The sequence below is a fragment of the Falco peregrinus genome, chromosome 3 (genome assembly GCF_023634155.1).
Source record: "Falco peregrinus isolate bFalPer1 chromosome 3, bFalPer1.pri, whole genome shotgun sequence".
NCBI classification, from domain to species: domain Eukaryota; kingdom Metazoa; phylum Chordata; class Aves; order Falconiformes; family Falconidae; genus Falco; species Falco peregrinus.
In genome coordinates this window covers 43,597,756-43,622,382 of record NC_073723.1, presented here as the reverse complement: position 1 = coordinate 43,622,382, position 24,627 = coordinate 43,597,756, and the positions used below count along the sequence as shown (strand labels likewise).

The following is a 24,627-nucleotide window of genomic DNA, read 5'->3' as shown; positions in this document are numbered from 1 at the left end:
TTCTCCTTTATTTCCGTAGTGCTTGTTGACAGCTATGGTTTGCTCTCATTGAAAATTAGACAAGATTCCCATGTGAAAGCAGGACTTTTGTACTTAATTTAAAAAGAAACTTTGTGATAATTTTTAGAAAAAATTATGTGAAAATTGTACCAGTACCTAAGACTATACATTGGGGATTATTTTATATATTATGGCAAAGCAAGGATACTGGAGAAATTATCCCAGGAAAAGAAGCTCACAATTCATTTTTATGAAGAGTAGTTTGGCAGAAAACATGTTAAGTATTTGAGAGCAAAGCTCTGTGCTGGGAACCCAAGATTACATATACATCTATAATAGTTACAGCAAGTCGATTTTCAATTCAGATTCCAAAATTGGTTTGAGCTTCAATTTTCAGTACCTGCCACTACGTGTTGGAAATGTAAAATTATATTTTTTTAAAAAATGTCTTTTTTACTACATCTCTTGCTAAATGGTGGACTTTAAACATATGCATAGATGAACCAAATCCTGATGGTGTTAATAGGCGCCAATATCAGTAATAACTACACAATCTGAATAATCATTTAAGAAAACCCAACCCAAAATAAAGAGGGTGTTTCAGATAACTCATTCAGGAGGAAAACTGCTGTTATGTACTGTTCATTATTAAATAGTCATTACTGTGTTAACTGATAAATCAATTTTGGTACTTGGACCTAAGTTATTCTTTCTCTTCTAACTTGCTTATTTTAAAAAAAACAACAACATAACTTTCCCAATCATTCAGGGTTTGGCAGTCTGGCCACCTTCAGTTATTTCATTGCAAGAACCATCTGCTTTCAAAAGTAGATGGGTTGTGGTGTGAAATAGTACCAAACTTGAAACAGATTTGGTTTATACAGCTACATTCAAATGAAATAAAGCAGTATAGTTTTTTGTAAATAATTTTTAAAAAGGTGCTTGAAGAGTGTTCATTTATTCACTTGACAGATCTTGGGAATATTTTTAAAAAGGTGCTTGAAGAGTGTTCATTTATTCACTTGACAGATCTTGGGAATACTAGTGTTGTAGATTGTTGTTTTTTTTTTTTTTGTGCCTTTGTGTTAAGCTTGTTGCCAGAATTGTTTTCCTGCAGTTGCTTCAATGAAGGAAACGCCAGTGTCTTTCCTTTGTTAGGCAAAACAACCAGTTCTTTTTCCTAGAATTAACACATCTAGAAAAAACAGAAGGCAAATTGTACTGCTCTTAACAGTGTTAAATATTACCATGGTGTTTCATTGTTCATTGCTGGTGGACTGATTAAGTGATCTTTTGAGTTACTGTTTACAGGGATAATTTTCTGGATAGTACTGCAAATCAGTAACTGGGAAAAACAAACCCTAAAATGCACTTCTACTGCAAAAGTGTTTTCTGAATTGAATGAAGTCATGCTTCTGGTTCTGTTTCAAATGCCAATAGACTTAAAATAACTTCTATACAAAATTAGCTTTTGATAGTCTTTCTCAGCCTTTTAAAAAAATGTAAAGGAATTAAGTAACTATGGAGGAAAGGAAGTGTCTGAAAGCATTTGGGAGATGCAGACTAAATAAATGAGTTATTTCAGAGTTTCTGACTGTATGTACAGATGTGCTTCTAAACCCATGTATTTATTCATACAGGGTTTCTGAAAAAGACTAGCAAATGGAAATTGTGGTTGAATAGGTAGCAGGCACACGATTGCCCTCTTATTGCTGAATGAGATTCACAGAAGAGAATGCAAAATGCAAAAAATGTTCCATCCTGTAGTGTAATATTGGTAGAAATGAGCATAGGAGGTTCTAGGGTAGGGTGGTCTTGTCCTACAGCTTTTCAGAAAGAGAAGTGTTAGAAGCTGGACCTGGTGTCTAACAAAGATAACCAAAATGTCCGTATTTTTGAGACTAACAGCAACCTTAATCATCTGTGTTGCTTAACTCCCAGAAGGATGAATGTCCCCTTTTTTCTGGGTAGCTGTTTACCTCTGTCTAATACAATTGGACACAAAGTCTGATATTTAAATAGAAATGAACATTTGATGAAGTTTGAGGGTTTGCTTTGTTTCTCAAAGAATATATACAGAATTATATTTGTAAAATATCAGCAAGGCAGGTGTTTGAACAAACAATAGACAGTATCATATTGAATAGAAATATACTGCTAGTTCTTAGTTATTCCAGAAAACATTGATGGTGCTTACATAAATGCCTGTGACCCATATATTACTAGACAATTAATTGCTTATTTGGAGAGGCCTCTGAAAGAGGTTTAGTTCCAGGTTTCTTCTTTTTAAAAGGAAGTACAGAAGATAGTCTTACCTTTGTTATTGGCAATCTTGGTGCATCTTCTTAAAAGTTGCTGGACCATCATCTGAATTGCCTGAACTTATGTTTGTACACAAGGTTTGGTTTTTTGGGTGTGTAGTTTCTACTTTGCTGAATTTTTATTGACAGTTACCTTTTTTATTAAATGTGCTTTGTAATCTATTACTTTTTTTCTGCTTTGCAAGGAGCTCTGCTTTACCTTTTATGAACTATATTCAGCCTTTCTTCAGGAAGGAGAAGTGCATCTATTAGTTACTGACAGCTTAGCTTCTGAAGAGTGAGCATTTTTTTTTCTAAATTTCAGGCAAAGTCAACTTTTCCAGAACACATTTGATTCATGACAGAAGCTAAATTCATAAGGGGCAATGTTTTTGTTTGCTATAGTAAAGTTTTTATGTTTTAAAATGAACTTTGTTAGTTTGGAGAGGCAGGTGTTTGTAATGGGACTTTTCAGAAGGTTTCTGTTTTGACGGAGCTGCAAGGACTGTGACATATTTCAGCAAATAAAAATGGTGAGAGGAAGTGCAAAATGTTCTGGTTCTTACGAGTGGAATGCTTTAGTCCATTCCCAGCAGCCAGGTCTGTCCTGCAAATAGGATACAACTTCTTGACTGATTTGGGCTAACATGTCAGGGCCTGCCATGCTAAGCTTGCTGCTTTTTACAAAAAAGGTCACCTCTTGAATCCCAAGGTTTGTTTCTTTGCTTCTTCCCTGCATCCTTTCATCATGCTGTGGACTAGGCTTTCTATTCCTGACTGTGTTTCAGTCTTATGTGACCAGCACTGTAAGCAGCAGATTGATTGTTATCAAAAAGATACCTTGATCATGAAAGAAGGTCATGTTATGCCAGAAAGATGGATGATGTTCTTGTAGATGGTTAAGATGCCAAATCAATGTTTAATAATCTGCTTGCATCCTTTTGCCTTTGATTATGGGCTTTTATTTAAATTACAGAGATGGACAGAGCTTTGGATCTTTTTATGTAAAAGAATCAGATGAGGTTTTCTCTATGCTTACCTAGTATTTTTTTGGTGTGCTTAATAGGAAGTCCATGGCTTTGTCCAGCTCTGGAAAATATGTAACTTTGTTAGCATCTGTTAGGTACTATCTTTTTCATTGAATACCTATCTATTCTTGCCTTATTTTATCAAGGTATCTTGAAGTTCTCATTAAAAAGTAGTTAATTTGCAATGTGGGAAAAGCCTGTAAATTCAACAACCCCAGATCTTTTCAGGAAAGGCTCCCTTGTGTACATAAATTTTTGGAATCTTTGAAATTACTTGAAGCTTCAATTACATTACTTCATATGTAGATGATTAGAATTTTTGTATCCTGAATTCTGAATTTTTGTATTCACCATGTTACCTGTCTTTCATCTTGATCAAAAGCTACCTCTTTCTTTTAAATGGTATCAGGTGTACAGTGAAGGATAGGTTGTCATTAAAGAAGCTTTTCATATCTGAATTAACTGTTTCACCAGATTTGCCCATTAGCTGTGTGCTGAAACCTGTTACAAACTTTGGCTCCTGGGGATTAAGAGCAGCAAGATCTGTTCCAGTTAATGCAGTGTGAATGCTGAATGCGCTTCAGCTCTCAAAACGCTTAAACAGACTCAATAGATAAAGGCTGCATGAAAGCAAGCTTGGAAATTCAAGTCCAGAGAGAGAGCTGCCTTGACAAATGCTAGCAAAGTGAATTATTTCTAGAAATTTTGTGTAATATTTTTCAGAACTGGTTCTGCTGTCCAGTGTGCAATCAGGCTGAGACTCCTTTTGTGCAAAACTGCTGGACCTTCCATTTCAGATTGGATGTTTTTAGGCAAGCACAGCTGAATGTTTTCTATTTTTTTAAGGCCCTATCTGGATGGAATCGTAAGAGATCTACCTGCAGATCATAGAGATGAATTAAAGGAGAAAGCATGTGTGCAGCAGACCTCAAGAACTGGAAATTCTAGGTGTGGTATGCAGTTTATTTTTTTGATAACTGCACTACAAATTCATAGTTAAAGGCGAATGTTTGAAAGACAAGTATTGTGTCTGAAATGGCTGATAGTTTTTCCTGCAGCTAGGATGCAGTAGAACAAGAAAACCATGTTTCCTTTGAGAACAGTTACTAAAGCTTGCATGCCGGTTCTCTTTTTGAAGCAATAGTTCACGTATTCTCCAACTGAAGACTTAATGGTTAGAATGACATGGAATCCTTTTTTGATAGTTTTACAATTCCTTTTTTTTCCTTCTTGTCTTGATTTTACAAGTCCTGAAGTGATCTAAGTGGATGAGGCAGAAGCAGAACACTTGTAAAGCCCTTATATAAACTCTTGACTGGCACCACTCAGACTGTCAAAGTGCTCAACGAGTGTTTCTGATTGCTTCAGAAACTACAGGCAAATGAGAACTCTGAGAAGCACGTTTTTTTCAGGCCATTTCTTCTTTTGCTTGCGTATTTCTTTGGATTTCAGGAAAGCTGTTTGTCATAAATGTATCACTTAGCGATGTAAGTGCATCTATCATGTTTCACACAGATTGCAAGTAATTCTCAAGTTTGATCTTTCCATTTTCTTTTTTGTCTTTGCCAGAAATCGGGTACAAATTAGTGCTTCAGCTAACGAACTGGCCAAGCGTGCAGCTGAAATACCGTATACAACAGGCCTTGTTCTTGGTACGTATAAAAACCGAACTAATGACACTGAGTAAGCCTTTCGTTGTGTATTTTACTTTTCTTTGGGATTAAGTAAAAACCTGAAAAATTAGCTTTTTCTTTGTGCTAGTTGTTCCCAAGGCTGGTAAATAAATATTAATTACATAGAGAAAATAAAAAAGGAAAACCATGTTCCTTGTTCCCCTTAATGTAACTCATCTTTCTAACTAATTTTGAAGAGCCCAAGTTTATTCTTAGATGGAAATGGTCCTGTTCACAACCTTGTGCAAGATCAAATTATTGTGATCATCTTTTACTGCTTAAATAGAGCCATAAAATTTAGCAGAGAGCATTATTATTGAGCATAGCAGAGAGAAATACTGTTAAAAACAGCATTCCTAGTTAAATTCAGAAAAAAGTCAGAAAATTACGAGGCAAGAATAAAAGATCTGTAGTAGTTCTTCAAATGGGAGCCTTTGAAGGCAAGCTAGATTTGAATTGTGGAAAAATTGACTAACTGTTGTCAGAATAATTTCTATATTTTTACTTTTGAACTTAAACGATCTTCAGTGCTGTATGTGGCAGGTAAATTTTTTGGAACTGTTTAAAGGCAGTATTAAACCAGTGGTGTTGTAGTGGTCAGTGGCTCTGATGTGTTCAGTCATCTTTTTTGTAGTAACTTGCGTACATGAAGCTGTGAATTTGTATTCCTAGCAGTCCTGGTTAGGAGCAGAATATTGTTAACTGTGTCGTATAAAGATTAAGTGGATTAAAACTTGAAATTTTTGGAAATGAGAAGTGGTTTCATACTCCCAAAAATCAGAGACCATGAGTTTATTTTGAAATTTTAGTCACTTGACAGCCCTAGCACAATAATTGAATAAAAAATTCAGTCAGTCGTGCCTCCTGAGTGGTGGTTGGTTTAGTTTGTTTGCAGCTTTCTTCAGTTTATTGTTCAGGTCTGCTTCACTGGAGATCTACAGTGACTTTGTGTATGGAAATATGTTAGGAGTCCTTGTGTCTGATAGTCATACTATATAGAAAGTGGTGGTGATGGGGTTTTTTGTTTTAAAATAATAGAAGGCTCCATGCTTATTGTAGCAGAACTGCTACAAGTTAAAAGTTTTTTTGAGTTCCTCAAAATCCACGTGAGATGTTATGGCTGTGTTCTTTTAGCAAAATACTGACAGATTTATATATGTAATTCTCAGTAGCCATGGGAACTATCCTAAACATGGAGCAATTTGCTTTCCTCCCTGTGGGTTTAACTCTCTTCTATTTTAATTTTCATTTTCACCCAGAGCAGTGCCTTGTAATTTTGGAATGCCATAGTGTATCTTCCTTAGTTGAGTGTGTGTGTGGGGGGTTAAGTAACTTTTTTTAGTTGCTGTTGTATCACATTGCTTTGAAATTTGTAGCTTCCTGACTATAAAAAAACAGGCAAACTAGGAAAATAGTAATGAAAATTTTAGTAGTTTTTGATCATCATGTTCCAAACAAACTGCATATTAAGACTAGTTTTTTGGGGTCTTTTTGTCATTAAAGATGAAGAGTTCTTACGCACATTCCCAGATCATATACTCTCCTGTGTTTCATGTTTTAAATTGACTGAAATGCAATGCTTTTGTCCCATACCTTTTGTGCGTTGTGTGGAGCATTTATGCAGATGTGTGGTCATTTCCATTAGGCTGTCAGGACCCAGAACATCTCCAAAGGAAAAAAGAGAAATACAGGCAAGAACTAATAGAACAGATGGCAGAGCAACAGCGAAATAGGAGACGGTAATGGATAGTTACTATATTTTTAAAATATAATGGCTGAAATGTAAAGGAATTTCATTAATTCAGTGTAGTAAGAATAATTTTCATTCAGCTGAGGAATTCCAGCTAGCTAGGTAATACTGTTTCCAATTAAGCTCATTGGCATGAGACCTTTAATTTTTAATAAACAAACCCACCAGCTTTCAGTGGAACAAAGGAAAAAACCAGATTTTTTTAATTTTTAAAAAATTTAGTTCCTTGTGGGTAAAGAAGCTCTAAATGAAATTTCCTTTTTTGCTGGTACAGGAGTGTCTAATTACTTTGCAAAGTTGAAAATGAATCTTGTTTTGTCTTCCAGTTTAGGAAAGTAACCTGTCACTTTAAAAGCACATGAGCATCTGGCTTATGCATAATAATAAAATATTAATTTCTTGCTTAACTGTTAGTAGCTGTGTGCTGAATGATAGTATGGATGCATAAAGACACACAGTGATATTAGTGAAGGGATAAGGAAATAAAAAAAATTACTGTTGATGGTTTCACCGTGGTGAAAAATTGTACATGCTGAACAAGCCTGAGCCCTGAAATTACAATATAGTACTTATTGCTGTACTTTTGAATCATTCATTTCACTATGTTTATAATAAACTTCTTGCTGTATCATGAATAAAGATCAATTTTTAAGAAATATCCTGAAAGGTTGTAGTAAAAAGCAATGTGGTGGTTTGTCCTTTATAGTAGTTGTTTTTTGTTAGGTGGAATAGATGATAGCCAGATACTTCTCAAGTGTTCTGTTTGTTTACAAATAAATATAAAGTATCAGTCTTCCCTGATTCCAGAAAAAATCAAGTGGAATCATGTCTTTGGTTATCATGTATTTTCAGATTTATTTTAAATACAGAGTTATGAGGTCTGTGCTTTGAAAGAATGAGTATAATTGTTACTGCTTTCTGATTTGATCCTTTTTTTGTTTTGTTTCTTAAAACCAGTGAGAAGGAACTTGAGCTCTCAGTTGCTGCTTCGGGAGCTCAAGACCCAGAAAAGATGGTAAGGAACTTGGGGGTTTTTTTCCACCTATATAGACTTTTTTTTTTTTTATTACATGTACAGTGTGGTTCCTCAGTCACAAAACTGTGTGGGACTTTTATAGGATGATAAATGTTGTGGGGTTTTTCTAATAGGGCTTTATCATAGAATCAAATTGAAGTAAAGGATTTTAAGGTTGTAACTCATTACACATGCTTTCAAAAGCTTAAGAGGAAAATATTTTCATGGAAGTTACCAAATGTTTTCTTTTGCTGTGACCAAGTGGAAATTTTGTACAAGCAGTGGGTCTCATGGAAAAAACAGTGTTCAGTGGTAGCCTGTACATGCAAACATTAGTAACCTTTCTTTTGGAATGTTAAGTATGCTGCAGAAAGTTTTTGCTCTTTTTCAGTTTAAAAAAAATCCAGTTATTTTGCAACCAAGTTGATCTCCTTGTAGCAATTTTTAATTTCAGATTGGTAATTCTTTTTTAAAAAAACTGCCAAATGTAGCGTTCAGGATTACAAGCATTTTTTATGGGGTTTTGTAAAACGCCAGATGTTTAATATTGTGCTGCTTGTAGGACTTAATGCAGAGTTACTACTGTTTCTACTTCCTTGGTGAGGTGATTATTGTACTAAGAAGTTTGATTAGCATATATGGAGTAGATTGTCAGCGCTAGTAACATTACAAGCAGACTGATTGTCACAGAACTAGTAGGATTTGCACGTGTTTGCTAAGTGCCTGAAGCCATTGCATCTTGAGTGCAGTAGAGATCTGCTGTTGGAGATGTAGGACAGGTAACTTTCTCAAGCGGGAATAAACTGGTTATGAATTTAACTGGTTACTAGTTTAAAGTACAAACGGTGCTGCTTTTTCAGGGAGGCTACAATGCAGAAAGTTGTGCCGTTTCTGGAGAGTTCAGCAGAGGGGAAAGGAGCTCTTACTTTCTAGAAATTGAGCATGAATGAATAGCTGTAAGATGCTATTAGTCAGCCTGTGAGGCAGGAGAATGAGAACACATGTAGATAAGCAATGAAGCTGAAACAAAACTCTTCCTTCTAAATGGGGAGGGGGAATGCTGATGGGTGATCTGGCTGCATGTTCCTGCCCTCTGCTTAAAGTATCTGTAATGCTTGTTTGATCCCTTCTGTGAACTAATTCAGCTTGGTAAACTGGCAAAAGTCTGAATAATTTTTGCTGCTTTAGTTGGCTTAGAAAGGTTGCTGATTAGGGATTCAGATGGTGAAGGGGAGAGGGATTGAGTGTACGGCTGGGAGCCAGGCAGGAAAAGAGGAAAAACTGAGCAGAGGATGCCGGCTTTTCTGGCACAGCAGGCTGCAAGGTCAGTGTAAACAGTTATGTCTAATCAAAGCTCACTAGGCAGAAGCATGCTGTGCTGCAGTACTCCATATACTGTACACATCTCGGTCAGAGACTGAAAAGTGGCTGTTGCAGGAACAAAATTATTTCCAGAGGAAGTCTAGGGCATATATAATGTTTTAAAACCATTCATTTAGCTGAAAGCCTTCAATTAAGTAGAATTGCTATGTTCATTAAGCATCAGTCACTGTTAGCTTTAAATTGCCTCTCGGGGAGAGATTCTAATTAGGTGGATTTCTTGATTAATTACAGGTTGGTTAAATAGCAATGCCTGATTAAGAACCTAGAAATGCAGACTGTTGTATATGCTGCTTGTTTAAAATAAAACAATCCCCAGGATGAACTGAGTACCATAGTCACATCTGAAATTAGCTACAGAGCTGAAATCCTTGGGGCACTTTGGGAGCAGTTCACATTAAACTTGTAGTGAGAAAAGCTGTTTTAAATTTTCTGCTGAAGACACTGGATTTGAAAAGACAAATAAAAAAAGTCTATAGACTGCTTTATAATTTAATTGCTGTAGCTTATATCTGTTACCTAGTTTCGTATTCATAGGTAGATATTTGAAGTTAATTGTTATAAATAAATGCTCATGTTTAGTAGGTTTTGAGAATTTTAATCTTACCGCTGTAGTTCATGATTTAGTGCTAACTGCCTTGTATGTACTGTCTTGCAGCTAAGTGATGAGGAGGTAAAGATTTAATATTTTGCTGAAATACTTCTGTATTGTAGGGTATATGGTTTAATGTTAGATATTAGATATTCAGTGATTGCTGGTGTTACTTTGAATGCATGTTGATTGACATACTACAATGTTAGGACCAGTACATTCAGAAACAAAATCTGTTTTAGTTTTCCAATGCGTAATTATTTTTTTCTGATTTCTATTATACTGACTCACTTAAACATTAAAATATTGATGCAGAGCATCTGGTGTAAGGGCATTCTGGGTGTGATAGGATAGTTCTGAAACTGACTTGCATGTCTTTGCATTATTTGCATGTTGCCTTTGACTTTCTTCTGAGGCTGCTGTTTATCAATAAACATTTGATACTTTTATTTTAAAAAGAAAACCCCCAAAATTTTGTAATTGTTGTGGCTGAAAAATTTAATACAAGAACTTAAAAAATAAAATGATGGTATTGCAAGGAAATGTTTATTGTAAAAAGTCTCAGTATGTGTTTGATTTTAGTTTTTACTGATTATGAGCTAGGAGTGGTGGGGAGGGATTTCAGAAACTTTTCCTATGCATAGTATGAGAATGCTGACCATGCAGGAAACTGGCAGCTGTCAATAACCTGTACTACAGACAACTGTGGAAATATCTTTTCTGGTCAATAACTAGAACCATGTATTTCCTGAAACCTGCCATAGAGGTTGGTTTTTGTAAGTCTGTGATAAACATGCTAGAATTCCTTGTAGTATTAGACTTCCCATAATTCCTTAGGAGAAAAACCCGCACAGGAATTTGAATAGCTGGTCGGGACCCAGTGAAGTGTTTAACACAACCTAAATGGGGGTTCAGGATGTTTCCTAGTACTAGCAAAGTAACCGTTTTGGGTTTTGTCTCTTTTTCTATTTTTTTCCCCTTCAGCTAAATAGATTGAAGCAGTTTGGCTTGACAGTGAGAACTTCTGAAGTGAAAGTACCTCCTGAAAGGCCTAGTGTGGCTTTCCGAACTCCAGTGCCCATCTCCACAGCCTCTCCAGTGAATGAAGACTTTCACAGGGGGCTAGCCAGCACTCTTGGTGAAATAGCAGCTCCCAGGTGCTTCACCATCATGTTCATTTTGCATCTTAAATAAGATTGTTGTTAAGCATGTTACTACTGTGAAGGTAGAGCTCAGTCCTGCTATTGATCCTTCTCGAAGGAACTGTTGAAGGTCAAAATAGAATTTTGACAATTAACAGAAAACTAAACTATTATGCGCAGAAATAAATTATTTAGGGTCTATTTCCTTACAGTTTATTTTGAAAAGTCTAGGGAGGCTGGATTATCTGTGAAGACAGTCTCTCGTAGTGGATGTTTATGTAGAATAAGGGTCATGCCGTAGAAGTTGTGTCCATGCCTGCAATATTGAACCATGTTGCAAGAATGCTTGGGCACATGCCCAGCAGTGTCCGTATTGTTAGAAGGCTGGCGTGGCATGAGTTTGGCCCCTATCACTTAAGTGATTTCCCTGGGCTAATGTCGGGAATGCAGTGTAGGCATCAACAGCTTCCACTAGACTGTGACTGAGACTAAACGAGAGAGAGGGAGAAGGAGCTTCAGGCATGTGGCTGAAGCTGTGCCGTGCCACTTGCCCTTTGACCAGAGACTAGTCCTTGGGTTGTTTTATTTACTGTTACTGATGTGACCAGTAAGTATCATTAACTGAACCAGTTAAAGAAGCCATGCCTGGTTTATGTTCTTTGGATCTCTGGAATAGCGTGGGTTCATGTACTACTCCATAAGGGAAGGTTAAGTCCCTACTGAGGCTTACTGTATATTATTCCTGTATGGCAGTAATGAGAGGTCTTGGAGTGAGCTAATTCTAGAATTTTCTCATAGAGAATTCTCCCCTCTGCCCCCAGCCCCTTCCCTACCTCCCTCCTTCCCTTTTTCCTTTTGATGATCTCTTTTCAGTTGTACAACGAAACATGTTCCTTTTTTCTTCAAGGCTTGCACCAATGCCACCGCCTCCACCACCAGTTTTGACAGACAACTGTAGAACGCCTTATGATGATGCATATTACTTCTACGGGGTTAGGAATCCATTGGATCCGAATCTTGCATGTTGTAAGTTGATGAATTTAGGTGGATTGGTGGTTAGAATGACTCGGATGACTGCTTTTAATCTGGTTAAATGATGAATAATGTAGAACTAATAACAGCACTTCAAATCCATTTCTTAATCTGTATTGAAAAGTAGGCTTTTTTCCAGTACTGGTTTTGAATGAAGTAGGTTTCTTCAGCTGCAGTAGTGGCTACGGCTTCCAGAAATCTTGTTCATTGCTTGAACAAGCTCTAGTCTCAGCTACTTAGCCATTACTCCTCCTACATAATTTTCTTTATAGTTTTGATAATCAAACCATTATTTTCTATAATTGCTTAAATCATATAATTGATTACATGTTTAGGTGTTGTTACAATTTCAGATATAATGTTAAATATTTTTAAAGGAACTGTATGAAGTAATCAAACTTTAAGAACTCTTTTTTTATCTACCCTTTGACTGCTGCTTCTTGATTTCATGAGTGAAACAACTGTGATGGGTGTGGAGGGACTCGATTGTGTGGTGTTTGTGTTTTCCTGCTTTTCCTGCTTTTCCCTCAAAAAAGCAGAAATACTTTTAAGAAGTTGTGCTACCTTCGTAGAACTTGCAATAATAACTCTTGTATGACTGATTTGATTAAGATTGGTATCCACTGAGGAATTTTAGGAATGCTAGAGATTTAGGAGCAGAAGTTTTTAGATTATTATCTTTTTCCACAGTGTAGATTTCTTACTATCTTGAAATGTAGTAGCTTATGGTTTAAGACTTTTTTTTTTAATAGTTCCAGGCACCTTTTTTACTTTTTTTTCGTAATCTTATTTTCAGACCACAGTTCTAACTCATAGAAGTTTTGGGGTTTGGGGGTGGGTGGATGGGGTGTTTGGAGGTGGTGGTGGCTTTTTTTTGGGGTGGGGGGGTGGGTGCTGGTTTGTTTTTTCTTGGCATTCTATTTTGTTGTTGCGTGTGTTTGGTTTTTTTTACCCTTGTATCAATATAACCTCTAAGGTAAAATGGCTTACAGTTTACAGAGTACTAAAGAAACTAATACCTAAAATTCACATACAAGAGTTAGGTTGTCTTAAAGCTTGTTGTCACAAACTGGAATATTGCTAATGCTTAAAATTTGAAAGTGTGAAATTGTTTTAGAGATGCATCTTTTACTGTCTCGAACACAAGCAGTACTATGCACGGTCATGCCAAGCCCTGCTGTGGCAGGATGCTGCAGGCCCCATGTCAGTAAGAGTACAGATGCCAAACGCACTGCATTTCTGCAGGAGGCCATGGGGCTGGCCTCACAATAGGGGACACATTTGGAAAGCATGAGGGCAAATGTTACATTAAGTGCATTATTTCTTAGTTCATTGTAGAATATGTTAATGAAGACATCTGTAAATTTTTAAGGGATTTAGTTGAATTTAAGAAATAGATTTGTACCTTGGCATTGTATTTCTTGGTCTAGAGGGTGTTAAGGATTAGCTAAGTTTGTAGTAAATTTGAGAGTCCTATTTGTAATTCTACAGTCACAGAGTTTGAGCAGTGAGCTCTATTTAGCTGAGCGTTCAATTTTTTTATTTTTTTATTTTTTTTTTACTGTCTAGGTGGTACAGGTGTGATGGGAATGCAACCCACACCTAATCCGGATCCTCCTTTAACCCAAGCCCCAGTAGAGCAATCTGTGTAAGTGTTGTGCATATTCATATTCTTTGTATTTATCTGTATTGATACACTCCTCCTGTTGGGGTTATTTTGCCAACAATAGATATGCCTTTTGAAATAAAGTGTGTTAAAGACAATTCTTCAAACTTCTAATTAAGAATTTCTATCTTAATAATTCAGTGAACTCCTATTTTTATATGGATTTATGGAGATGTTTGAGAACATAAACTGCCAGGCTGTGGAAAACAACAGCTCTTAAATATTTCAGGCAGGGTTTTTTGTTTTTTTTAAACACATGCACGCACACCCCTGGACCCTATGATGTTTTTTCTTTTATATGTGTGGTTTGCTAATTCAGAAGTAACGTTGGACAGAGGGATACAGGAGACAGACAAAGAAGCATAGGAGTGTTTCCTGGAATAAAACCAAAGCCTTCCAAAGAGGCAACATTATCTTATCTACAAGAATTGCAACAGCAGGTACGGAGTGATAAAGTTTCTGACACTTCCTTTTTTACTTTTTAACATGTAATGATTGTAACTGTTGTACTCTTTCAAATATTTTTATTTAGTTTACAATTAAAAAGCTTTCTTAACTCTCCCTCCCTTGATCACTTCTTTCCATTCCTCTGCCCCTGCTTTAGCTCAGTTTAGGTCTTCAGGTAGACTTTAAGCTCTTCAATTTGTTTTGTCAGAGGCTGAGAGAATGTTAAGACTGACAGCAAACAGATTACTTTGCAGGCATGGATTTTTATATAATTATTTTCATAAACGTAAGAACCTGCATCTTTAAAGCAATGGGTTGTATTGCTCTGATACTCCTATTGAAAGATTGTTTTTGAGCATTATTGCTGTAATCATTAGGAACACTCTAATTTCAGTAAGTTCTTCATGATCATTTGGATACTAATTCTCAAAAGCTTCCATAACGTTTACTTCTAGAGTGTTTGTAGGTGGTGTCTTGCCTTTTTTCAGCTTCTTTTTTGATAGACTAGACAAATTTCTTGAGTCTCCAGGAGGTGTCCTAGTCTCCTACTCATTTTAGTGGCCTTTCACTGCTGCACCTTGTAGGAGTTTATATTTATAAAATGTATTTGACCAGGATATAAGACATGTTATTTCAGAAGAGGTTTTGCTAGAACCCAGTTCAGAGGCACTAACATTTTCTTATCTTATTCTTCTTTATGTATTTCTTCAGTGGAGGTAAATAATTATAAAAATATTCTAGTTCTATATCTAGCTATAAAAATATTCTAGTTCTAGTAATGACTGTGCATAGGGATAAAGGAGTGGCTGCCAATCTAGGTCAAACTAAGAATAAAATAAACATTTAGGAATAGTGTCTGATACTGCACTTGGGCTTCTCTGAGGGTATTTTCTCACTGTAGTAAATTTTATCTTGCCATATTAGAGACTGCACAATTTGACATGAAGGTTTAATAAATGTGGCACAATACAGTCTGTCAAAGATACTATGCTGCTCAGGTTTGAAAGCAAACGGAAGCTATTCTGCTTTTTCTTTCCTATAGACAAACCTGGTGGACCATTTTTGTAAACAGTCGAAGGGGAGGCTAGATGGGTCTTTGTATCGACTCATTGTATAATTGTCTAACTGCTTGGTAAAGGGAAATGTTCATCAAGTGCACAGAAGAAACAAATAAGAAAAATACAGTAATACATTTCAGCTACATAAATAATAAATTAATGTTTTAAAAGCTTTGACTAGAAGATGGACTTCCTTTAATAGCTGTTCTCTTTATAAATGCTACATTAAGTTATTGGGAAACTTAGTTATAAATTTAACCTGATATTGAAGAAAAGGAAGAACAAAGCAAATGAACAGTTATGTGTTGTTTGCGTACATCATCATGTATGACTGCAGAAAATTGTTTCATGAATGGTTATAGGATTGCATAGCGTTCTATTAAGGCATTTATCGTTGGGAGTCTTTCTTTATCTTATGTCATCTCTAGTCTGAAGTTTTGGCTCAGCAAAGCATACCAGGTTGAGAGAAGTGAGTGCTGTAGTGTTGTAGAATTTTGTCTTCAATTTTCAGGCAGTATAAACTTCTGCATCAAAGATCCAAAGATACAGGATTTCTGATCTACTGCAAGTCTCAGATGTGAACATTTCTACAACTTGGAAGTCTTACAATTTGTGTCTGTATGTTTCTCTGCGATTATGCACAACTGGATGTGCATGTTTTGACAATTCAATGCACTGTCTGCAGAACAGACAGTGAAATGTTTGTGATTCACTTGATATGGATCGGGGAATGGGGGAATGATAGCATTCAGCTTTCTCTGTTAACTTTTTATTAAAGTTATACTTAACGTGTTATTTTATGCAACTGACTTTGGTTTATTTATCTTTAGATAAGAGAGAGGGAGGAACAACGCAGACAAGAAAGAGAGCAGAAGAAACGCTATGAAGCCAAGTTAGAAGCAGAAATGAGGAATTACAGCCCCTGGGGAAAAGGTGGTGGTGGGGCTCCTCTCAGAGATGCAGAAGGAAATCTGATAGGTATGTTTGAAAAAATTATGGGTTGCCTTTTCAAGATTGATGTTTTCTTGCTCTTGTAAGGACTCTGTTCAGATGTTAGTCCTTGTTTTGCAACACTGGTATTTTTGACAAATTTTATTGTCAGATTTTTTATTGACAAATAGGTACACTTGTTTCAAGCAGATGCATGCTAGAAATATTTGAGTTAGTGATTATTTTTGTTTCTGTAGAATGATTCGAAGACTACAATTTGAACAAAATGGGAAACACAGGGTATGTCAAGTGTACTGTAAGATTACGTCTTCACTTAAAGGGAGAAGGAGGAAAACAAGCTGGTAGAGTCATCTACAATACAAACATGCTAAAGTCTGTTGTGAAGACTTATTTAAACTTTTTCAGGAACAAGGTTTTTTTATCGTTTTTCTTGTTTGAAATAACTTTTATTGCCTTAGAAAGCTTGTGCCATGGAAAACGGAAGCATGTTTGAATAAATATATAAAGCTAAGTGGAATATTTAAATTTCCCCAAGTAACACTGCTGGTAAGTGGCTATATAGATAGCAGTCAGCAGTAACGTTTTTTAAGGTTTATTTTTCTCCAAGTGCTATTTCATAAAAGATGGGAGTAGTGAGCTGGGAAGTAGCTATGATCTGGAAAGTTGTTCATTCACCTCTCCAGTAGTTCAGAGAGAGATGCAAGATTAAACCTCAAATTCCTGGTCCTGGTTCCTTGTGAACTTTACAGGAATTGCTTATCTAAAATAAAAATAGTACTTGGTAAGAACAATAAGATTTGTATATTTCAAAACCTTGGCCTATGCTAGCTCCTTCATTCTTGCCTTTAGCATCTAACTGAGTGAATCTTACAGTTTTAGAACTATTGCTTTCTAATGTGAAACAAATTTATTCTATTGTTTATTTGAATATCATGTTGAATTCTGATTATATCTTTAAAATATGTCTCCTGGTAATAAAATATTGAGAATGTTCAAAGCATGGAACACTTACTGGATAACAGTTTATGTATGAATAATTAGTTCCAGTTTCATGACAGCTGAGTGACGTACAGCTGAATTCCATAGTGTAGTCTGAGGGTAGGGGATAAAGTTTAAATGCTTTTTTGAAGATTGTGTGCCCAAATAATAAGGGTAGAAGCTTGGTTGAGGATCCAAGCTTGTGTTTATCCCCAGAGCAGACTGAGGTGTTCACACTGCCTAACTAGACACTGCATTTAAGTTTCTGGCTTCTTTTCCTAGGCTTTTCAATGGTGTAAGTAGAGTGGGTCAGAGGAAAATGTAGGTCTCTCATATTAGCCTGAGCTCTAGGTATAGCTGCTGAGATGCTTGTCGCCATCTAAATGAGGAACCAGGAGAAAGATGTTTCTTAGCCTGTTTTCCTGAATTACACATGTAAAGTTATTTTTGCCACCATAGTTTAGCAGCATGATGGACAAGCTATAGGACAAGTGTTGTGAAACATAACATGCTTTCTAGGTGTAGTACGGTAACACTTCAAAATAAGCTGAAATTAACATCTTTGATCAGGATTTTTATGGTAACTCGGAGGCACCATGTACATTTTGGTGAAAATGTTGCATAATGTTTTGCTTACATACAGAAATCTGCACCTGGATTATCACTAAAGACATGGAGACCAAAATACACTTCAATGGTTCAGTTGTGCTTATTGCCCTTAATAGTGATCAAGTAGAGATTCAGTACTTAAAATAACCAATACTAAACTCGGAAGTATTTTGCAGCTTTAAGGAAATAGAAGAAGGGGTGGCTTCAAAATACATGCTTGTCAATACAGACTTGCCAGTTATTTTTGTCTTTGAGCCCTTTATCTTTCCTTTTCATAGCATTTTCAGGCAGGGTAGAGGGAAGGTTTGCTGTGGAGAATCATTCCTGGCAGAAGAAAACCAACCAAATAAATCTTTTAATCAATGAATTCCTAATGACTAGTATTTCACCTATAGCTTCTATATTCTTGTCTTTGCTTAAATTTTTTGTTCCTGTAGGTGGTATGCCCAGGAAAAGTGGAATCTGCTCAAAAATCCCTGTATATTTGAGAATCTATGGTGAATGTGCCTTTTATGAGAATAAAATCTTATATACAGTTATTTCCTCTCTCCTTCAGCGGACTTGAATATGATGCACAAGCAAAATGAAGATGCATATCGTAATCCAGAGGCAAGACTAAACCAAGATAAAAGGGCTGTTGTATCTGTTGACCTAAGTTTGGCCTCCTCAAGACCTGAGAACACAGAAGCGTCTACAAATAAAATAGCAGGTTTTTAAGAATACTCTATTACAGCTCTTAATTATTTATAGGTCTTATTGATCAGAATTCTCTAGTTTCTTCACTCCTTTCTAGTAGTTCTATGATGGTGTTAGTGCTCTCTACCTGCACAGTCAGTATCATGCTTCTTTCCCAAACTTCTTTCTCGCTGTCACAGTATGCGCTGAAAAGGTATTTTCTTATCTATCTTGTCAGTAATGATAACTAATAACTGTTTTGGCACTGAACAGTCAGGATTGGAACATTAGTTTTCCAGATTCAATGTTAGCTAATAAAATCTTCATACATATTTGTTTTACTCTTAAATGACAGTAAAATACAACTGCTTAGTAAGAAAGAACATGGAATAAAAGGAGGAGGGGGGTCTGCAGATGTATGATGTTACAGGTTAAGGTGAAATTGATACAGTAACTAGGTTAACAAGTTCTCAAAAGTTACAGGTCAATTGGGGACATTGGCAGCCCTGTGCACAGCCTCTGAACTTTAGGGATTTTATTTTCCTATTCAAAAACTAGTGCAGCATTCTCTTAGTTTTGTGAGACATCTAAATGAGAGGGCTGTGGTACTCTAGACCTGTCCCTGGTCTGGGATGGGCAAAGGCCGGGATAAGTGGTGGTCCCCTCAAGTCAGCTTAGATGCTGCTTTTCTTTCTTCTGTCTGAACTGTTGCAATGTCTGTATAAAGAATTACATGCTACTTGGGGCATGGATCTACTTTGCATGATTGCAATCCAATGTCCTGACCACTGGCTGTATAATCAACTTACTTAGTTCCTTCTGACCTCCCCTCTAGTTCTTTTCTCCCTAATACAGTGTATATTTAACCATTGTGTACGAAGTGAAACAGGGAAGGCCAATAAAGTAATAATGCAGAATAGCAATGTCACACACACACACACACGCGTACACGCGCGCATGCACACGCACACACACCCCCCCCCCCCCCCGGTTAGATCACTTACTTCAGGGTCAAGACATGGTGCAGATCAGTGATGGGAACTTTATGTTCTTGCACATTCCATTTGATTAGTCAGGCAGTAAAGTGGCTTTGTGTAGGTTTTGGTACTTTTAGTTAGTTGGGTTTTGTTTTGTTTTGTTTGGGTTTGTGTGGTCTTTTTTTGTACATGGCCCCATTAAAAGAGGAATTTGCAGGATAGTAGCTGGTACACAGTATGTTAATTCCTTGATATCTTCCATAGTAACTTGTCTGTCTTGTGTCCATGCCTTTTCAAATGGTATATAAACTTTATTCTGCTTTTCAGCATGGAATATATCGGTGTGAATTACATCCATCCTGAAAGAGCCACATGTAGATTTAGTTATCTTTTGGAAGGATTCAAAAAGTGATTCCATGTAAGGGAAAATAGTACTGACCTTGAAGTGTACTCGTTATGCAAGCACATGCTCCTAAGGTTAGGCTGTAGCAGTAAGCATGTGCATTCCTATAGGAGTAAGTGTTAGTTCTGCTTTCATCTGACTTGGGCTGGTACGTTACCATACGGGGAAATGTAAAGGGGGAACATGAGAAAAGCTACAGCTGTGTTCGTCTTGGCTCAGTGGAGCTATGGCTCTTGCACATCCATGAGGCACTGTCCTTTGGAGCAGACACGATACGGGGAACATGCTGTGTCAGCTGAGAAGTTAACATGACTTACTCTGCTTGTCCTTTACTTCCTTTCTTCTCTGCTTCCTGTAGGGTTCCTGTTCTGCAAAACCTGTTCTGTGTGGTATCTGAGTTAATCCTCCCATCTAGAGCTTTTGGGACTGTGTGGTTATGATGCAAACATAACTTAGTGCTAAGGGAGACCTGACACTTCAGACTTCATAGTATGGAAGGCACCTTTTACTGGCAGAAGTCAATTTTCTGACTGCTTATAATTTTATTTGCCAGTTTTCGGCTTTGTTTTTTGTAGCAGCTGTTGATATTTGACCTAAATATTTGTTAGGATGTTCCATTTTGGGAGAGTGAATAAACCAAAGCAACAGAACTATATGTTGTAAGTCAGAGTAATTGCAAGCAGTAAAGTTATGAAATGTTCAATCTTTGCTATTCTAATTAGCTTACAGGTAGCATTTTTAGATACTAAACTGCAGATTGGATGGTAGAATATATGACTTTTATAGGTGTTATTTTGTAAAAAGACAACTTGCTTGGATGTTATTAATTGAGCAGTTAAAACCTGACAGTATTCTAGGCAGACAACGTAAGAAATTGTAATCCCAGCTATTGTTTTAAGCTATAGCCTTGAATTATGGCTGTCATAAACTACCTTTTGAAATAAGTGTCTGAGATTGTTGCTTCTTTGCACTGGCTTGCCATCTTGTATTTGCTTTGATTTTTACGTGTGACTTCTCCCTCCCCCCCACTAGATTTTAAATTTGCACAGACCTCTCCTTTTGCTCGAGGTAATGTGTTCAATGAACCACCATCTTCGCAGCGTCTTAAGCAACAAGAGTCATACAAGAACTTCCTTCGTCTGCAGGTGAATGCACAAACCAGTTGCCATCTGGTTAAATATATTTTAAAATGAGGGATTACAGTCAAAGTAAACCATCACTGATGACTAAAGACCTTACTCAATCATAGCCAAATCTGTACAGAAGAGGTGTACTAAGAGCTATATGCTACTGAGTCTCTCAGAGTTTGCCTTACATAAGAAATGCTTACAAAAGTGATGCTATTAATAGCTGGTTTCATTAATCTAGATTCTGTCTTTTCTTCTCCTCCCCGCCCCCCCCCCCCCCCCCCCCCCCCCCCCGAGTACAGCTCTCTAAACTGTACAGTATTGAGTTCTCAAACTGCATACAGTACAACTTTGCATGCATAAAGAAACAAAGATGTTTGTTCTTGGAAGTCTGTATGATACAAATGCATGTTCATCAGTGAGGCAATAACAGTGTATTTACTGCTTGGTATATACAACGTGATTGTTCTTCTGCCAGCTTTTGTCTTCTGACCATAGTACTTTGCATGTCATCTTATGCTACAAGAATCAAATATCAAATCAATTAAATATCAAGGAAATCCTAGAAAATTTGAGAGTCATATGGTAGAAATGTCATTTGATGTGGATCTCCTTAAAAGAAAAGATCAAGGGTTTTTTTTTCCATGTATACTGCTGCCAAAATAGTAAAGAATGGGCAAATCTTTGGCTTCAGTAAGTCAGCACTGTGTCTAAATATATTATACTTGTGGAAAGGAAAAAGATAATTGCTATGAATTCTTTCGTTTTAGTTTCCCATCTTCCATTAGTTAGTTAGTGAAGAGAAGTGTTATTCCAGTACACCCAGAGCAGAGTAAGTGTTATAAAATGTTCAAGTTCTATTGGTAGCCTTTATAGTTAGTGTTCTTACTGGAGGATGATTCTGTTAAAGAGGGACCAAAAAAAAAGTTGTAAAATATAATTTTACTTCAAAGGAATTCTGAAGCTGAAATGCTAAGGCTGAGCCTAGGTTTTTTTCGGTTCTTCCATGCAATCTCTGATTGCACAAACAGGTACTGAGTCATAGCAGATCATGATGGTAAATGTAGTTCATCATGATCTAAATGTAGTTCAGGCTGTTGCTGGCTATTGACAGTTGAATACTTCCTTGCTTTATTTTCTAGATTGAAGAGAAGAGACGTAGGGAAGAAGCAGAGCGAGAAAAACTTAGAATGGAAGAAGAAAAGGAAGAAAAACGACTAGCTGAAGAGAGGATGAGAATTCAAAAAGCATATGAAGATGAACAAGAGCAGCAAAGAAGGAAAGAGGAGGAGGTATAGTATTTTGATACCTTGACTTTTTTTCCATGCTAAACTAATCCTTCCTAACATTTGTCCTCTAGATTATGGAGGTAAACAGAGAAGTGTCCTGTGAATTGGTCTACATTAGCCAGAGGAGGGGTACAAAATTGTCAGTATTAACTAGCACATTCTTTTCACTCTTTATGGTATGCTACAGTCTAGAAGTACTGTTATTTCTTCTAAGAAAAATTGTATAGCTTTATTATAATAGATAGTGCTGCTCTCTTTTTTCTAAAGGGAATTGTTTGTGGAGCCAATAAAAAGCTTGGTCAAATTGGTGAATTAAAAAACCCCAACCAATCACAAACAGCCTTTTTTTTTTTTTTTTTCTTTGTTTGGGGTTTTTTGTTAAGACTCTTAAATCTAGTTTTCATAGAATTATTATTTTATTCTGAACATAGGCTTTACAAAATCTTCCTGTATAGCTTTTTTTGGATTGGCCAGGTTGTATCTTTGAGATAAGAATACTGCTTGTTTTGGAGTAATGGCAAGCAAATGTAATTAATACTTTTCATGGAGGTAAACTTGTGATTTAATTCAAACCCAATAACTTTATTTATCAGGTTTGGTAAATTGAATGGATTTGCATAATTCTGAATGTCATAAATAATTGTAGGAAAAGGACACAAGGCAAAGGACACAAGGCCATCAGAGATGGGAAAACCTTTCAGTACTCTGTGGGATGATGAAATCAGGATGTAGGAATTAAAGATTTCTAAGACAGAACACTTAGCTTATATTCTAGATCCTCTTCCCTAGTATGAACAAGTTAGTTGGATGAGTCTTGTCTTCTGGATAACAGCTGGTCTGTTACAGAGTAGGAAGCTAACTGGTGATACTTCTTTTCACAGACACAAGACTAAAATTGCAACTGGATGATCATTTTCTCTGTGGGCTTGTGATAGCATGGTGCATGTTTGCAGTATGTTTTGTTTGAATCTGAATTTTTGGAAATGACTCCTACAGTTTAGCCTTAACTGGCAGCAGATCTGGGGACACAAACTGGTGTTTATTGAAGTTATTAGGAATTTTGTTAAATGATGTTAGCAGAGCCGAGAGTGCAGACGTTTAATATTTGCGTGGCATCCACATTTTTAATTTGAACTTTCCAAGTCAGCCTAATGAAATATGCTTTTCATTTCATACTAATCGCATTGATGTGTAATTTGAACTTCACAAGGAAAATAAAAAGCAAAACTTTAATAATGTCGAGTCTTTTTTATGTACTAATAACGTTTATGTTGCAGCAAAGACGGAAGCATGAAGAAATAATGAGATTAGGTGAAGAGAGGCAAAAAGAGGCAGAAAGAAGAATAAAAGGAAAAGAAGAAAAGAAAGATGAACAACTTAAACAATATTTTGAGAAAGAAAAGAAGGAAGAGGAAAAGAAGGTGGTATGCTTCAGTGACTTTCTAAAATAAAAATGCTTCTTCCTAATTTTAAAAAGTAACTGCATTTTAAGGAAATTGCATGATTGCTTAGACCTGTACCTTCAGTGTTGTTTCCCTCTTAGTTTATCAAGCTACAGAATGCTTAGACAGATACTTACAATACACACATGGAGAACAGCTGATGGAAAATCAGACATACTTCAGTGGTAGCTTATCTTGCTGATCAGATTTGCATTAAATAGTAAACCCAAGATAAGTAAGAGCAAGTTGCACTATAGTTGATTTTTATATCCGCTGTGAAGTGTCGTGGCCTGCTTTTGCTGAGATTCAATGCAAATAAAAATAAAGTTATGTAATTTAGAGGACTAAAGACTGCTCATCTTTAACAATGGTGGGTTTTGTAATTTCATGATTTTCCTTTGACCTGTATGATGTAAGTTGGCCATCACATAGAATTCTGATGGACAAAATCTAAGTAAAATATTAAACGTTTTCTCTTCTAGAAATTTCTACATGTCATTTCTCTAAAATGGACAGTTACAATGGATGTGTTTAGAGGAAAAAGAGATATGCATCTTAACAATAAACTTAAAAACCTACATTTTAGAAAAAAAAAATTAAAATTACTATAGGTAGAAATTAAAATACTGTGAAATAATTTTTGCAATAATTTTATGTGGTTAAGAGTTGAAATAAAATTAAATACAAAAATTATGCTATTAAGATAAGATAAAGCATTTTTATGTCAAATGAAGAATATTAACAGAACTCTTCCAAAATAATACTTTATTCAGTATCTACAGGAATGTAGTTTTAATCTTGCTTTTCCTCCCTGCAGTTTTCAAGGCAGCCTTCTCCCATCGTTCCTGCTCTTCAGAAAAAATTAAAAGAAGAAAGAATTCCCTCTGCTGAGAGCCATATATCTTGCAATGCACAAGTATGATTTTTATAGTAAACATTTACTGATTTATTTAAGACAGTATAATGTATGAAATCCTACTTGGTTTTTAATGTTTGCCATTTATTATTGGAATACCACAAATAACTGGAGACAGTCTTTATATTATCCTGTCTTACAGCTCTGAAATTTAATATTCAATTGTATTCAAAGTAT

The 24,627-nt window shown here is 36.1% G+C and overlaps 1 protein-coding gene across 9 annotated transcripts in view; it reads left to right on the top strand.

The window, feature by feature from the left end:
* The window catches only part of CSPP1 (centrosome and spindle pole associated protein 1), a 64,115-nt gene that overhangs the window by 21,866 nt on the left and 17,622 nt on the right, over window positions 1–24,627 (top strand). For 6 of the 9 annotated variants that reach the window (XM_055799363.1, XM_055799362.1, XM_027791714.2 and 3 more), the window contains 14 exons: window positions 4,175–4,276; window positions 4,898–4,980; window positions 6,647–6,740; window positions 7,709–7,766; window positions 10,723–10,895; window positions 11,788–11,906; window positions 13,482–13,560; window positions 13,898–14,018; window positions 15,914–16,061; window positions 18,178–18,330; window positions 20,709–20,821; window positions 21,946–22,095; window positions 23,370–23,516; window positions 24,352–24,450. In XM_055799363.1, coding sequence (XP_055655338.1) covers window positions 4,175–4,276; window positions 4,898–4,980; window positions 6,647–6,740; window positions 7,709–7,766; window positions 10,723–10,895; window positions 11,788–11,906; window positions 13,482–13,560; window positions 13,898–14,018; window positions 15,914–16,061; window positions 18,178–18,330; window positions 20,709–20,821; window positions 21,946–22,095; window positions 23,370–23,516; window positions 24,352–24,450 — 1,639 coding nt within the window. The remainder of the gene's footprint in view (window positions 1–4,174; window positions 4,277–4,897; window positions 4,981–6,646; window positions 6,741–7,708; window positions 7,767–10,722; window positions 10,896–11,787; window positions 11,907–13,481; window positions 13,561–13,897; window positions 14,019–15,913; window positions 16,062–18,177; window positions 18,331–20,708; window positions 20,822–21,945; window positions 22,096–23,369; window positions 23,517–24,351; window positions 24,451–24,627) is intronic. The other 3 variants (XM_013302020.3, XM_013302019.3, XM_027791713.2) reach the window with 2 other exon arrangements.